Consider the following 16407-nt stretch of genomic DNA (forward strand, 5'->3'; position numbering starts at 1 on the left):
ATATAATATTGTCTGTCTGACTGTATGTTATTAGTTTATATTGTCATGAAAAGTTAATGTACATTATTTTTATATCATAAAAATATGAAAGAGACTTGCTGTATTTTTCTATATATTTATTATTATCAATACTTACTATTGACGTTTCATTATCTTAGAATTGCAAAATAAAATATTCTTTATTAAACCTAATAAGCAAATAAATTAATTGCGTCACTTACTTGTCATTTATGTTATTCAAGCACTTCCACTCCACTCATTTCACCGCCACTGTCTTCTCTATGGCTAGAGTGTTCACTGTCACTTCCACTGTCGTCATCACTACTGCCGGCTTCTAGATTTATGATGAAAGATTCTGTGATGTCATCAATAGATACTTCATGTTCCATATACTTTTTTTCAATATTTATAACGTGCTGGCATCTCTTCGCCCATTCCTCTTTTGTAATATCTTGGACTTTTTCTCTCACTAGCTTGATGCAGTCATTTAATTTGAAGGTCGTGTTTTTCAGGGCAACGTGGTTTTTTATCAGTGAACATATCATTTCTATCGGGTTAAGATCGGGATGATAAGGAGGGAGGCGCAAAGCGGAGTGACCGTGTTCTGCAAGTATGGAATCAATCTCAAACATTTTGTGCGGGTTCTTATTAAGCTTCACAATCTGATAGAGTTCTGTTTTAAGCATTTTGTCATGGAACGGGATGTTTATGGTTAACTAGCCACTGAATTATCTCTGCTTTCTTGGAATTGCTGGTAGGTGCGGGGTTTAGTTGTTTATTGTGGTATGATGCGTTGTCTATCACAAGGACGGTTTTTGGTGGTAAATTTGGAATAAGTTTTTCTTGCAGATATTTTTTGTAATTTTTAAAATTCATACAATCATGACAGTCACCTGACTTTTGGCCTGATTTGAACACCAACAATGCATTGTCGATAAATCCGTTCTCATTACCTGCGTGAACAATTATTCCATATTCGCCCTTAGAAATAGGTGTTAAGAGGCCTTTGTTGCTGCCATCTGACCATGAGTGGGGCTTTGTGTGCGAAGCGTGGACATAAGTCTCATCCGTATAAACAATTGGTCGACCCTCTTCTCTGTAACGTTTTATAGCTCTAATAAAACGAACTCTGTGTTCTTATTTCGTGTTTTTCTATTAAAAGTTTTCTGTTATCTGTAGATTTTCTCCATTTAAACTGAAGTTCCTTGAGAACTTGTCTCAGAGTCCATATTCCTCCTCTAAACCCGATTTTTTCTTTTAATACCGGAAGAAGAGTTTTTAGGGTAGGTCGCTGACCGTCTATTCTGTGGAATTCATGAACAGTCCGCCGTATAACAGTCTTTTCAAAGTCGTCAACAGCTGTTTTTTTAATTTTTTTCGACCATGTTATTCTGGGAGTTGAGAAACGTGGACCATTTCTCGGCGCGGTTCTTTCTTCACTCACAATTCTTTTTACACTTGTTTTAGAAATTCCTGTGGCCTCTGCTACACGCTGTTGAACTTGTTTTAATAATATTGGCCCTTGTTCTGCTTCCCTTTTCATAAAAGTGTACAAGTTAAAAATTATTTATCTAGCTTGACTGTGTAAAATTTTACCACCGACCTTGCTTTTTCTGTTGTCACCCATCTCGACACTATTCACAAATTTATAACAAAAATATTTACTAAGTATATATAAATTGTAAAATACACACTGTTATAACGGTACGTAACACGTTTTACTAAACTTACGGTACTTAAATACTATGAAATTGGCACTTCACGTATATATCACGAGAAATAATGTTTTTAGTAAGGCGCGTATGGCACGATGTTTACTGCGAAAGAGATAGCAGCGAACTAAGCGTCTGCCGTCCCCACCACTGAAAATCCGGTTCTAACTGCTTTCTCTGCTCAAGGTCAGGGACCGCCTCGTTTCTCACGGCCTCTACACTAAGCTTTCCTAGTACTTTGGGGGGGGCCATGGCCCCCATGGCCCCTTCCCTGAAACCGCCCCTGCTTTCACATTCACTTGATGAAGTGGCAACCGAGTTGATCGATTGCTCGAGCCGACAGAGGCTGTCTGTTAACGTTATGGAGTAGATATATTCTCTGAAACCCGTTATTAACTGCCTTTCATTAAGCTTAAACCTGGAAGCAAGTTCCCTCATTTCGTTTTCTCCGAACGTTATTGACCCCACACCCATAGAGCACAGAATAGAAATAGAGAGGCTACACGTATTCAACCAACATTGTGGGCAGTGAAGCCATGTTCCCCTACTCCTCTTGTGGGCAACTCCGTAACTAAGGCACACAGCGTCAGAAAAACCTTTTTCAAATACACGATGATTGGATGCACTTAAAGTGGACTTACAACAATCAAACTTGGAACAGAGAATATTTATTATAGCTACTCACAGATAGTAAGGTTAAAAATTCATTATATATTCTATTTTGTTTTTATTAATTGATAATACTTAGATAAGTTACAAAATTTATTGTGAAAACATGAAAAAGTTAGTAAGCGAGGAAATTTTTTATTTTTTGTTCAGGAAAGTTTCGTCTGTGGCAAAGTTTGAGATCATAAGTTGAACCTTAAAATATATTTTTTGGGAAATTTTACGATCATTGGTAATGGAAATAAATTAGGTTGAAGAGGAAGTAAAATCCGTCCTGCAGCGGGACTCGGGGCACTGGGCGCTGCCACTGCCGTGTCGCGTCGCTGAATGAATGAATCGATTAGAAAACTTAACGTTTTCACTATATACTTGGTTTTATACTTGCTTTTTTCTCCTCTAAAGATAATCATAAATAATTTAGGGTATAATAAAATAAGCAAGCTTTTGTTTACAGATTTATTTCGACAAGCAAATAGCATCTAGGCCTAGGCTACTGACCTAAAAAGGTAACAACTTTAGTCAGGTGGTGTCTAACACGACTGGTGTGAAGTTTATCATTATATTGTTTACTGTAATGAAACAGTCTTAAATTGAAATATTTCCTACTAATGGATTTTAACAGTAGGATCAAATGGTTTTGCTCGAACTCTTGTTCATTATAATGATCCGTATTGAACAGTGTGAGGCCAATACAGTTCTTTAACACTTTTGAAATTAGAACTTCAGTGACATTTGCTGTTGTTGTTATTTTATTAGTATTTAAAAGGTTTTTGGCGATGGCTTCACAGATTAAACATATTTTCACCACTCCATCGGAGGGCTGGATAAGCCCACCCCTGTTTTTACAGTATATCAGACTGTTGCATTTTGAACGTTCTTTTATTAAAAGTCCTAAACAAGATTCACAGGCAATTTTCTTCTGAATTTGTCTCACAACAAAGCCAGCAACATATTCTACTATATCACAGGCGACATCAGTAGTCGAGTCAAAAATCGACAACAGGAACTCTTCTTCGATGCCATCTGCGACGGCTTCTTCCTCTGTGACTGAAATCTCGTAAGTGTAATTTCCTCTTCGCCATCCTGGTATGGATGTGTTAATGTCTCCAATTTCGTCATTTCTTCTGTTTAAAGAGAATATGAGTGACTTGTTAAGGGCTAAGGCGTTCCCGGTGTTTGTCTCAACAAGCTCCTTGTGTAATAAGATTCTCTTAAACGAGCCTGTAAACTCCCTACAAGTAGGGTTATTATTGTGCCCCTCTCGTGACCTTACGTATCCAAAAAGTCTTTCAAGGTGATCCTGACTCTGTTTATATATATTGGTAAATATTTCAAGGGTTAGTTTCACCGTTGACATATTTATTGTACATTGATAAGGTGCTGTCAATGCATACAAGAAATCCAATAAATCCAGTTTTACGACGGGAAACTAATATCGGCACACCACATCCATCTTTCAGTTCGGATATGTACTCCTTAGCTATAATGAGAAAACTCTGAATGCAATTTGTAATTATTAGGATTCAAAGCTTGTTTATCATATTTTGCACGAATACTTCTTGAGTTCAGTATGTCAAACAATCAAAAAGGCGAAGGAACTCAATAGTTGAAGAACATTCTTCAAAACCAGGCACTTTCTTTAATTTTAAGTACTCTAACGATTCGGCAACTGATCTACTCAAGAGCTGTACTACAAGTTTGACTTTCATTTTTAGTTTAATATAATTTATGTGGGTCTGAGTCAATTTATTTCCAAGACGAAGGCCTTCATTCACTTGTAGTTGATGCAATTGCTCAATGTAACGCCACTCAATACGTTCTCCTTTTGAGTTCAACAAAACTTTTCCGTCTCCCAAAGTTTTTCCAACAATAATTTATAAAGACCAAATGAAACACTAACGCTTCTGTTGCTAATGGAGCCGAATCGTCATCACAAGTAATATTGCCACCGGCATTTATTGTTCCGTGGAATCGTTTACCATCCCACTCTAGATGTTTTCTTATTGCCATGCAATCGAGCATCAAGGAACAAATAGGGCGATTTGCAGAGTTCTCTGAGTGTTCTTTAAGAGCTCTAAAAACCTCCTCAGAAAACCCCGGTTCAGCGTTTACGCTGGAGTACCAACGCCTCAAGGGGACCTGTCAGTGCCTATCTCGCCCATGTTAAATTACACATATTGTGGTACACTTTTCTCAGCAACTAATGCATAAAACCTCATGAAATTTTAACCTGATGTCGTATAGTTCTTTAAAAATAATAATAAGGAATATAAATAATTTTGGTAGCATGGGTTTTTTTTAATGTCATGTATTTTATATCAAATAAATAAATCAATACAATTAAATTGAAAACTCTTATAAAAACTTCATATTTATTCAAATCTTCTAGAAAAAGCTTATTATTGTTGCTAATAATACTATAAATAACTTGTGAAAGTTTCATAAAAAACCAATAAATACTTTAGGAAATATTGGTACCTAAGTAATAAAATACACAACTTTCGGAAATTCAAAAATAAAAAAAATTATTGATTATAACTCACAATAATCGCACTTATATCCACTAATGAGCACCATATCCATAGTCTGGATCATCGGATACTTGTTCATTGTCTTGAAGTCTTCTTTTTACATTTAGTCTTGCCGCACGAGCCCTTTTTTCAATTTCTTTCATAGCCTGTTCAGCTTCGTAGACCCGTTTCAAATCTTGACGTTTTTAGTCCCACAATACAGTTTGCACCAGATTTTCCACATACCTTTTCCATAACTTTTGCCTTTCCTAAAACTCCCTCATTATAACATATAACAGCATCATACACTCCATTTTTCAATGTTTCTAATCCAACAAAATTATTTTTTGAAACTCGCGTCCAAATCATATTATTGAATGATTCATTCTGATTTTGTGTTTTTCCATGGACACATTTTTTTAGCAAGGTAGGATTAGCTAAGTCTTGATAGATGGGCTTGATTACTTCCATGATTGTAGATGGTATATTGTTCTTTGGTAATGGTGGTTCAACATTCAATTCTTTACTTCGATTATACTTACACCACGAAGTTGTGCCTGCTGGGCATAGGCCGTGCTGAGGTTTGTCTGCAGTAGACAACTTATGAAAAAAAGTAGCCCATACTGCTTGTTTCATCTTATCTACATCATCACAGTTCTGTCTAATGGCTGTTCCATAATAAGTTTGTAGCTCTGTTATTATATTATCAGTCAACCTTCCTTTTCCTGATAAAGGCTTGCCATCGGGTAATGTTACACCCTTGTACTTTTCCTTCAGTCTTCGGAGCCTACCACCCATACGTTTCTGGATATGTCCAATACATTCAAGTTTCTGTATTGTAATATCAGGTCCATACGGTTTACTATTGTTTACAACCTCAAAGGCTTTACTGTCTCCGTCGCCTAAGTAATTCACATAACGTGTAGGAATATTACCTTTGTCAGAGCGCTCATATATTTTGACAACACCATTTATTTCCATCCCTCCACTGGTTCCTCTATAATTAGCAAGACATCCTTCATGGCTAAGAACTTGCTTACCCTTACAAATATTGCAATACTTAGACATACACTCAACATCAAGTACCTTACTCGTATCTACACTTGTCACGGTGACCACACCATTCAATGATGAGTGACCTCTCTTCTGCCAGTCCGTCGAATATTACGCTAAGATCACTGTTATCGTCATTTTCATTTACAGCTTCTCTTTTTGCAATTTGCATGCTTTCTTTAGCTACTTCAGAAATACATTTACTCAGTTCTTTATTGTAACTATCAAATCTCAAGGGGGGTTGGGGTAAGTTCATTACCGAACAAAATGTCTGTGCCGCTGAACGTCCTTTGCCGATACTTCTCATCGCATACACTAACCTAATGTTGTTTTCAAAACAACCACTTTCAGTTTTTTCAGAAGTCATAAAATCTACATTAGCATCACAGTTATTGCATATGAGTGATAATCTAGACACTATTCCTTTCCGTTTTTCTGGATATTCAAACAGTTCTAATGAAAGTTCAGAGAAACACTGATTACAAACCGCAAATTTTGACAGTTGTTTGTTTAGTATTGAAATATTTACTAAAACATTACCATCCTTGAAATTATGTCCATAATACTCAGGCTCTTCTGCACATAGTTTTATATTCTTGAGCTTCTTTGCTGAAGAACTTGGTATACTAGGCCTACCTTCATTGACAGGCATAGGCCTATTGCTATGAAAAGATTCACTGCTAGTAGAGCTACTTACATTATTTGAAGAAGAACAACTATTTACACTATTATTTACAACACTACTATTTACACTATTATTTACAACACTACTATTTGTTTTAGTTTTTGAAATATTACGCCTTTTTCCAAACTTTTTTAGTCTAGCCATCTCTCAAAAACACTAAGACAATAAACAGTAAATATTATTCAAAACAACAATTTGACTTACAATTTTGAGGTTATGTTTGCTAACTGGATTGTAGCTGAAATAAAAACAGCTGATTGCAATGATCCAAAAAATGCTTTATGTAGATTTCATCCATAACACTGTATACTATATGAAGTGGCCAACATATGTCATTTTCGGCTTCGTGTACTCTTAGTAATAAAACTAATTTTTAATGTGAATAAGTGCACAGAATAACATGTTTTTGGTATCAATGTATTCAGGAAGAGCTACTGAATTAAAATAAGTAAAAAAAAATTTTTGTTTTAAATTTGTTTTTTTCACTGACAGGTCCCCTCAAGGTTCTGGGGTGGGGAAGAGCTGAATTAAATGTTTTACGTACATAGGTGTACGCTTTCGGAGACAAGAAATGCAACGTTATTGCAAATGACTTTAATCTTTCATTGTATGTCTTTTTTAAAGCCGGATTCTGTGTCTTTTCAATCGACCTTTTTATTAGACAATCAGAGTTCTTTGAAATAGACGTCAACAAACTACAAGACTCCTCTCGAATATTCAATTTTTTTCTTAGTACATCTGTGACATCTTCCAATTTTGCAACTCGTTTTAAAAGTCGTCTTTTGTTTTGCTGTAATGTCTTTATTTTGACATTTCTTTTTTTTAAGATTATGTTGGCTTTGTTGAGTTCTATTTTTAACTTTTGTTTTGTTGGTGACTTAGAACATGAAGGGGTGACCGCTTCGGTCGTCACTTCGCTATTGTCAAGGACTCTTTTCCTTTTCAACCCTCTTCCAGTGGCGTAACTAGTTTGATTGCGCCCCAATGCAAGTCTTCCTGGATACTGCTTCGCTACATACGGTATTGTACAATCTCTATCCAATTAGAGAAATATATATGATATACTAGGTTATTTAGGTTATCATCCTGTCAAAAATGACGGTATTTCTAATTTTTTAATGTTTTATAATCAATGGATTATTAAAACTTATGATGTTATGACTTTTTACTGTTTGTATTTCTTGGTCATATTAGTTTCAAACTTAGTAAAATTTAAATCAATCATTCAATCACCTGGTAAATGTTAACACCAATGATGAATCTTTTGTTTACATTTACATGTTTTGATTGTCAAAGATTATGTACAAACATTTCAATTAGGGCTAACTACAAGACTAGGATCACATTACATACTTTCAATTAATTATTGTACTTTTTAGGACGATAAAATAAGACTACTTCTTTTTACTTTTTACATTTATTTTACATTTATTCAGTGACATATAAATGGTGTAAGAAGCTCCAACATTATCTTAATGTTAATTTTATGCTAAACATGAAACATAGACATTTTAATTGAGGGTTTTAATTCCTACTCCCACTCCCTGACAAAGCCCCTACGGCTCTTTGTTTCTAGGAACCGTCTAGCTAACCTTTTTACATCTAAAGACCGAGCTCTCTCATGTTCAATACTAATTACACTAAGGTCACACAGTCTAGTATTGGACATAGAATTTCTTAAGTAGTTCTTAATTATTTTTGGTTTGGAAAAAGACCTTTCACTACTTGCCACAGTCACGGGTAATGTAAGAAACATTATGAATGCAGTACATACGTTTGGCACACTTGATGAAATAAACTTATTTTTCAATCAATAGATAATCAGCCAGCTGGCTGATTTTGCTTATTTTATTACTTCTGATGTCGTCTTTGACTATATTTCTAAAGCAAATGACTTCGTTAACTAAAGCATGAGTCACATCAGATTCATATTTTTTTACAAAAGTCAGAGGCTGACTGTACGAGTTGTTCGTCAGAAAACCGTAACAAATTATCTGGGTTTAAAAAACTGAACGTGTCAGTTATACATAACATAGATTTAAACCTTTCGTTTAACTGTGAAATTAAAATATCAACAGCTCTCACAAATACCCTAACTTTAAAGCAATGCACAGGATCACTAAACTCATAGTCACTAGAAAGTTCGTCAAAACAAGTCTTTACTTTTCTTTTACGTTTGGAGGTCATTGACGAATCAATATTCCACTTAGCAGCTAACCTCCTGGCTTGATCTAGGACATCGTCGAATTCTCCTCGCAGTTGGCTCACAGTATTTAAACACTTCTGAAGGAGATTCTTTGCATCGTCTAGATTAACGTCGGACCTCTGTAGGGTTTTCAACGTGATCTGGATTCTTTCTAAAATTCGACTTTGAAACACTAACATCAAAACAAACTCAAAAGAAGACATTTCCTTTATAAGACCAGTTGCTTCTGCGACTTCATTGTTCTTGCTTGAAGTCAAAATTATTTTCGATAGACACTTCAGCACAGCGACAAAATTTACATTGATTGATAGTAAAGCGTCGTACCTTGACGACCACCTAGTAGGACAGAGTTTTTTCAAGGTTAACTTGATAACACAGGAGTCGGTCAACTCTTTTAAACATTGCCATCTTGGTAGGCTTTGGCCGAAAAATACATAAATACTGTTTATTGTATCATAGAATGATGAAATCTCTGAAATCGATTTCACACTGTCGTTTAAAACTAAATTTAAATTGTGACTAGCACAATGGACATACTCAGCGTTAGGAGACTTTGATTTTATTCTGGTCTGCAGTCCTGTGTAAATTCCATTCATGACAGAAGCGCCATCATATCCTTGACCTCGGCACTTATCAAAAGATATTTTCTTTTCTTCTATAAATTTAACTACAAGATCCTCTAGTCCTTCGGCTGACTGGTCTAGTACTTGCACAAAGCCTAAAAAGGATTCCATTATCTCAAGCTGATTTAGGTCTGGTTTGTATAAAACATATCTTAAGATTATTGATAACTGATCAATTTTCGAAATGTCTTGTGTAGTATCTAAAATGAGAGAAAAAATGGAGACTGTTGAACATCAGTCAATATTTCACTCAAAATCTGATGAGATGTCAAATGAATAAGCTCGTTTTGAATTGAAGGGCTTAAGTATTTTACCCTACTATCTTCGTTTTCCAGGTGATTCTTTAAAATAGGGTCGTATCTAGAAAGGAGATCAATAATATTCAGAAAATTTCCTGACTCACTCTTAACATTTTTTATGCTCTCAGATCGATGACCTCTAAGAGCTAGATTACAGGTTGACATTGTTATGATAACATCCAAAATTCTCTTTATTACTTCAACCAGTTTATCTTCTTTGTCATAGAAAAGAGTTTTGATACCTCTATTATTTTTTCTTATTCCATATGCGATACATGCATTAATATGGCACTTACTCAATTCGTGGTCTTTAATTTTTGTTGACAGATTTCTCCAATCATTAATTTTCCCAGTAGACCATGCATTGTTAAAGTTTTTATCAAGTCTGTTAGCAAACAGCCAACATGGTTCACAATACACGCCATTTAAAGACGGAGAGTAACAAAGCCAAAAGCGCTCAATTTTTTGACCAGTTTTCGTTTCGGAAAAATAATAATCTTTCGAAAAGGATCTATTTGTTTTAATGTCTTTAGGGAATGGCCCTTGAGGTCTACACGGTTCGGAGTTCAAAATCCGAGATTTCAATTCATCATTGTTAATATCTTCTGAGAAAAGAGCTATGTCTGTACTCTCTACTCCACCATCATTGCAGATTATACCAAAGACATCAGTATTTTCTTGTACTGAAATACTTCCGCCAGTTGCTGATGTAGAAGGAGCAGTATATGTAATATTTAAATCAGCAGACTTACTCACATTTTGGTGGACTTCTGAAGTTTGGTTATCGGCAAGAACATTCAATTCGACGATATCTTCTGACGTGGATATTTTACCCCCAAGCCCACATTCATTCTCACCAACACCATCGTCACCTGATTGACTTTGAGAGGTATCAGCAAAATCCCGTTTTTTAAAAAAACGTGTCAATCTTTGGTAGTTTCTTCACTTTTTCTTCTTCTTGTTTTTTCCTTTTTCGGAACTCGGCACCACTAGGTCTTTTGTTTCCGTCCATTTCGTTCAATCACAAACAATCATAACGAAATCCATTAAAAACGCACAAATTTATACGGTAAAAACGGTCCACTGATTTAAATCGTATAACAAATACACAGACAAAATTGTTTTGTAATAAAACTCACACTACTGAACCGCACAATCGTACTAACAAGGACCGACTGACAGGACAGGGTGACTAGTCTGTGAGTGCGCAGCGGCCACCCCTCCCCCGCCGAGACTTGGACTCGCCCAGGCACCCGGCACACGAGAGGGGAGGGGCGGCGGCCTACTACAGATGAAATAATTAGTCTGGGCTCGCGGCTCTGGCACTACTAGCCGTTCAACTAAGTTTCAGCTCGCTCGAGGTTCTATTTCGCTGTCACGCGCAACGTTTCACAAAACTCATTCCATTTAACACATGAAATGAGCATTTTGCCATTACTTTATCGTAATAAAAGTTATATCAAATTAAAGAACACATTCTTGTCTTTCCAACCAATACGTATAAAAAATGTCAATTCTAAAATAATAATGTCTAAATTAGTAGAAACCAAGTACAGTTTTAGTTTGGTTAATTTTATGACATGAAATTTTCGCTCTGCGAGGAAGTTTTTTATTATTCTGTCAGTATCAAACTTCCCGTGGAAAAGTTTTAGAAAATCGATTAAACTGCATTTTTTGTCTAAAAAACTTTTCTACGACCCCTCATTCCGGGGGAAATTAAGCGTTATCTTAATATTTATAAACACTCGGCGTGCGAGCTTCTCCCAGTCTCAGTACGGTCTTCAGTTCTTTTAGCGTGAAAGCCATTGCTTACCTATAAACCTCACCTAATATAATTTCTAGGATAAAATAAGGATAAAAGTTCAGTTTTAACATTTTAAATCTTAAACTGTCTTTAAATGGCTTAAATATAAAGCTAGATCCTTACATAATAGAATAGAACAGAACAGTGTTGTATTCAACATTCTTCACAGTTTTTTAATGACAGAAGTAATTTAAAACATGTTAATAAATAATAATAAAATATGTACAAAGTTAATACATACGCTTCAATCCAAATCTTCAATGCCGCTCAAGTCATCTGGCGCGTTTTCACTGCTTTCACTGTCACTGCTGCCGAGTGAAATGATCATTGATTCCACGAGATTGTCGATTTGGGGCTCAGCTGAAGCATAATCATTTTCAATTTTTTTCACGTGTTCGCACTTTCTGGCCCATTCCTCTGCACCTATAAGTGAAAACTTTTCTTCCGCTAAAGACTTAATACTTGAAAAACTGCACTGAATATTTCTACTGGCTACGTAGTTTTTCACTTCAGCCCAAATGAGTTCAATAGGGTTTAATTCCGGGTGGTATGGTGGGAGCCGAAGCACAACATGTCCTCCACTGCTGGTCACTAGTTCATCAAGCTCATACCTAACAAATATCGGTTTATTTAGGAGAATAACCCTGTACAGCTCCGGGACTAGCAAATCATCCAAAAAAGGTATTTGATGTTTAGAAAGCCAATCTTTCATCAATTGTTTCTTACTTTTTGAAGTAGGTAATTTGTCTTTTTGTACATTGTGATAGGGGGCGTTATCAACAACAATAACTGATCTTGGTGGTATGTTAGGCAGAAGTTTTTCTCTCATCCATTTCATCATTGATTCCGTATTCACGTTATCGTGGTAATCACTCGAATGACTCGATGCCTTCCACATTGTCAATACATTGGGAACAAAACCAGCTTCACTTCCTGCGTGTATCATGATCAACCGTTCACCTTTCGAAATGGGAACACGCATCCCTTTAGTTGATTCGTCAGACCACGATGAACTTGACACATGACTTGTCAGTATATAAGACTCGTCTAAGTATATAATTGGACGTCCTTCATCTCTGTAACGTTTGAGTGCTCTTAAATACGAAATTCTTTTTTCTCTTATTTCATTAGTCTCGATCAAAAGCTTGCGGTTATTTTGTGTCCTTCTCCATCGAAAACCAAGTTCTTTAAGAATGTTGTTGAGGCTTGATTTTGATCCTTTAAAGTCGATCCGCTGTTTCAATTCTTCATGTAACAAAGATACAGTTGGTAGCTTGTTTTTTAGAAGATGGAAACTCGTACACAACTCGCCTTATCAGAGCTTTGTCAAAGTCATCCAATCCTGACAATTTCACGACTTTGACTGTGCAAAAATCTACCCTTCAGTTTTGATTTCACGCGGTCACACATATTGCTTATGAAATAAGCTTCTTACTAAAACAAAATAACACAATACAAAAACACTGAACGTAATAATTATTCTCAGTTAACTGCACACAGTAAATACACACAGCTTAGAACAACTCACTGTTAATACTGAAGTTTAACGATGCTCACTCTATGACAACAGATGTCACACTGGTATTATATTGTTTGGAGGGAAGGTTTGCTGGAGGGAAAGATGAGTCACAAGTCTGCCAGCCCTTCCGGCTGGCCCGACCTTGAAGTCCGCCACCGTGGCGCGGGCGTGATGTTTTCAGGAATGACCGATTCACACACCCCTCTTCCCCCCGCGCCATAGCCTACCACCGACCGGCCGCGCGCCCAGACTAATTATTTCATCTGTACATGCCGCATGACCTTGAGATGCGCAGCAGTTACGGAGTAAAACTGAGTTGTGGGGACAGCGCGCGGCTCAGTAGTGTCCCAACATTCAAAACTGAACGTATCAGTCCGGCATAGTAACATCGCAGATAACCTAGACTTGAGTGGACTAGTTATCATATTTCATTTCAAATATACTCATCATGAGAATATTTTTAAATAGTGTATTAATAGTTCATACTATTGTACTGTTAGAATAACGAATACAACTCGGTGGTCAAATGTTTTGTTACCCACAAATTTAGCTTCAATTAAAAAAAAACACTTTTGCGCCCTTCTAGGGCCTGCGCCCCCTGAAGGCCTGCGCCCCAATGCACCGCATTGGTTGCATTGGCGTTAGTTTACGCCACCGCCCTCTTCGTTCTTTTACATTTGAAAATGCCGGAAATATAACAGGTACTACACCGTCACGTACCTTCACTCTTAGCAGTGTTCTGTCTAGGTCCTCCTCCCAGAAGTGAACCGTGCACAGTCGACTGTGTTTCGATGGAGTCCATTTTTCTCTCTTCGCTGCATTAACCCACTGTCGTCGTAGTTCTCCATCAGCAGGGAAACTGTAAAAATTTAATTGTTAGCATTATGAGATAAATAGGTTTTACAAATAAATTTGAATAGGTTAGGTAAATCGATTATCACTAATAGCCTATTTAAAGTAGCTATAGTTCTCACGTCTTGTTTGATAATATTGTATAGTGTATTCCACTTAGTATATAGCTTTTAAATATAATTAGTACATAAAAGGTTTATTGAGATTGAACTAATGCCAATGGATAGCGCCACTTCTCCGTTAATTCAGCCATTTACTGTAATGAAGTGCAGTTTCATAAGATTCTGAAATGTATTGGATAATAATATATGCAAAAATACCATTAATCTGACACCTCAGCCGTTAACATCCATCCAGCCGTTATCGAGTTATAGCTTTGAATGAATCCCACAACAAGCTTATATATATATATATATGTTTACATATTTAAGTCGTAATAATATGTACATATAAACCATACTAATAATTTTCCTTACCTGTGGTAAGTTACACCTTCAATTTTCCCATGGTTGTTGCAACCATAAGCCACACAACTTTGTGGCATGATTGGTAGACAACTGGACGCTGCAGTTTAGTGTAAACAACTGAGAACTGACAGATATGCGTAGCGGTGGCTCCTGCCGCGCTCCAGTCGCTTGGGTCCGGGTCTAAGGTTACTCACCGTTCCCCCCACTCCTCTTGTGGGCATCGCCGCTATTCGCATGGCTTCACTGCCGCGCTCGGATGGCCTCTCTATTTCTATTCTGTGCTCTATGCCCACACTAGATCAGCTGTTTCTTACCGCCTCGAGTCTCGCTCTGTCTCCTGTCCTGTAACTCTCGCCTCACATATTGTACACGTACACGAATCATCCTGTATTGAAGTATTCACAACAATCTTATTACAAACTGAGCTACAGTATTATGTACGATATTCCACACTTTAAACCATCATTTATAATAGTACTATATTCTTTATATCATTTTATACAAAAATATCCTGTCTAAAATATGAACCCTCAAAATCAAAATCATATGCTATAAAAGAAACCACATTTTCTTAGCTAACCAATAAATAACTACATACCTTTGGCACGCCATTGGCACCTCCTCAGTGCTCCGCTTATTTCTCCATCGGCAAAACCATCTCGCGAGTACCCAGCATGAAATAAAAACAAGAATTAACACCATAAAATATAGGCTGTAGCTTAAATGCACGTATTCTCTGTCACAAATATCTCTATTGGTTCTTCCTCTAACTACATTTAAATGATAAACACCTACCAAGTGGGGATTTCTCACAACAATAACTGTTGTCAATGAAAAATATACGGAATGAATTGAGGCACTCAGAATAATAGTGGCCTGACCCAAATTGGTAGATTTGTGTAAAACCAAGTTGAACTTTGTCCTGAAATTAAATTATTTTTACTTTTTTTATTTATTATTATTTATTGCTAAAACTTTGTCCTTGTACACAGTTTTTCAAGAGCTTTCTAAATGTAGCACCCAAATTTATGAATGTTTATTAATTTATTAATTAAATGTGGGCTAGGCCACTATAATATTAACCATTTTATTAACAAATTTTTAATATTGTGGGTTAGGCCGCAAGGGTAAAAATGAATAAACTCTGTATTAACACCAAAATTTTTTTAATTAAAACATAAAAAACCTTTAATAATTATAAATATTACAAGTTATTAGAGCTACATAGTTAATTTATGAGAGAAACAAGATTTTTTGAATGGAAAAATGCTTTAGACCGTTACAAAACGCCAGTAAAAACAAAACGATTTCCATTAATTTACTTTTATGCATTGTCTTCTTCTGATCCATTGTTGCTCTCATCATCTACAGGAATGGTTTCAGGAATAGACTGACAGCTCAAAATTTGATTGTAGAACTCGTGCCTAAAAGGCGGGAATGAATTCTAGGAGACTTAGTAGATCTTTTTTCTTATTTTCCTCAATGTTATTTCCTTTATGATACAAAAGATCCAGCGTTTTCCACTTCCATGGTCGCCCTCTTCTTCACATTTACACTGTAAAAAGGAACGTCTTCATTATTAGAATACTTGTAGAAGATTGTTTGTGGTTTATTCTCCTCGTTGCGCAGCCATTGTATTTTCAACCACTCTACTGTCTCCACTACTTCCACCTGCTTGTTGTTGATTGAAGCTTTCACTTTTTGTTTATTTCTATTGGTGATGTTGTCCAAAAGCTTCTTGAATGAAAAAATCTTCTTTTTCCATTCGTTTAACCACAAATGCAGGTTTTCTTGCAGCTAGAATGATGGGTATCCAGTCATCGGGGGCATAAACTTCTGGGTGATACTTTTTCCTTTTTTCTATTAAACCAAAGTCTTGGTCACATGCAAGGTATGTGTGTCCTGAGACAAGAAATTTGTGGGCTTCGTGACCAAATAATTACACAATGCAGCCATCTTTATGTTCCTATTTTGACCTCCACATTGGTCACTGTACATAATAAGTTTGGAG

At 36.2% G+C, this 16407-nt stretch overlaps 1 protein-coding gene across 1 annotated transcript; it reads right to left on the reverse strand.

Moving 5' to 3' along the window:
* Nucleotides 1-233: 233 nt before the first annotated feature.
* LOC124373562 lies at nucleotides 234-14617 on the reverse strand. The gene is made up of 4 exons (XM_046831924.1): nucleotides 14526-14617; nucleotides 13798-13936; nucleotides 8801-8951; nucleotides 234-355 (listed from the first exon to the last, which is right to left on the reverse strand). The coding sequence occupies exons 1-4, from the start codon at nucleotides 14615-14617 to the stop codon at nucleotides 234-236; spliced, it is 504 nt and encodes a 167-aa protein (XP_046687880.1).
* Between the last annotated feature and the right edge of the window lie 1790 nt (nucleotides 14618-16407).

Source organism: Homalodisca vitripennis, unplaced genomic scaffold, assembly GCF_021130785.1.
Source record: "Homalodisca vitripennis isolate AUS2020 unplaced genomic scaffold, UT_GWSS_2.1 ScUCBcl_5905;HRSCAF=12863, whole genome shotgun sequence".
Taxonomy (NCBI): Eukaryota; Metazoa; Arthropoda; class Insecta; order Hemiptera; family Cicadellidae; genus Homalodisca; species Homalodisca vitripennis.

Bases quoted from the DNA above. Each gene is read 5' to 3' on its own strand.
- LOC124373562 (XM_046831924.1), bottom strand. From the start codon at position 14,617: ATGCCCACAAGAGGAGTGGGGGGAACGGTGAGTAACCTTAGACCCGGA. The intron at 8,952-13,797 runs GTACGTGACGGT...AAAACCCTACAG, and splicing joins GAACACTGCTAAGAGTGAAG to AGGTCCGACGTTAATCTAGA. The intron at 356-8,800 runs GTAAAAGAAAAG...ATGACATCACAG, and splicing joins TTCGTCAATGACCTCCAAAC to AATCTTTCATCATAAATCTA.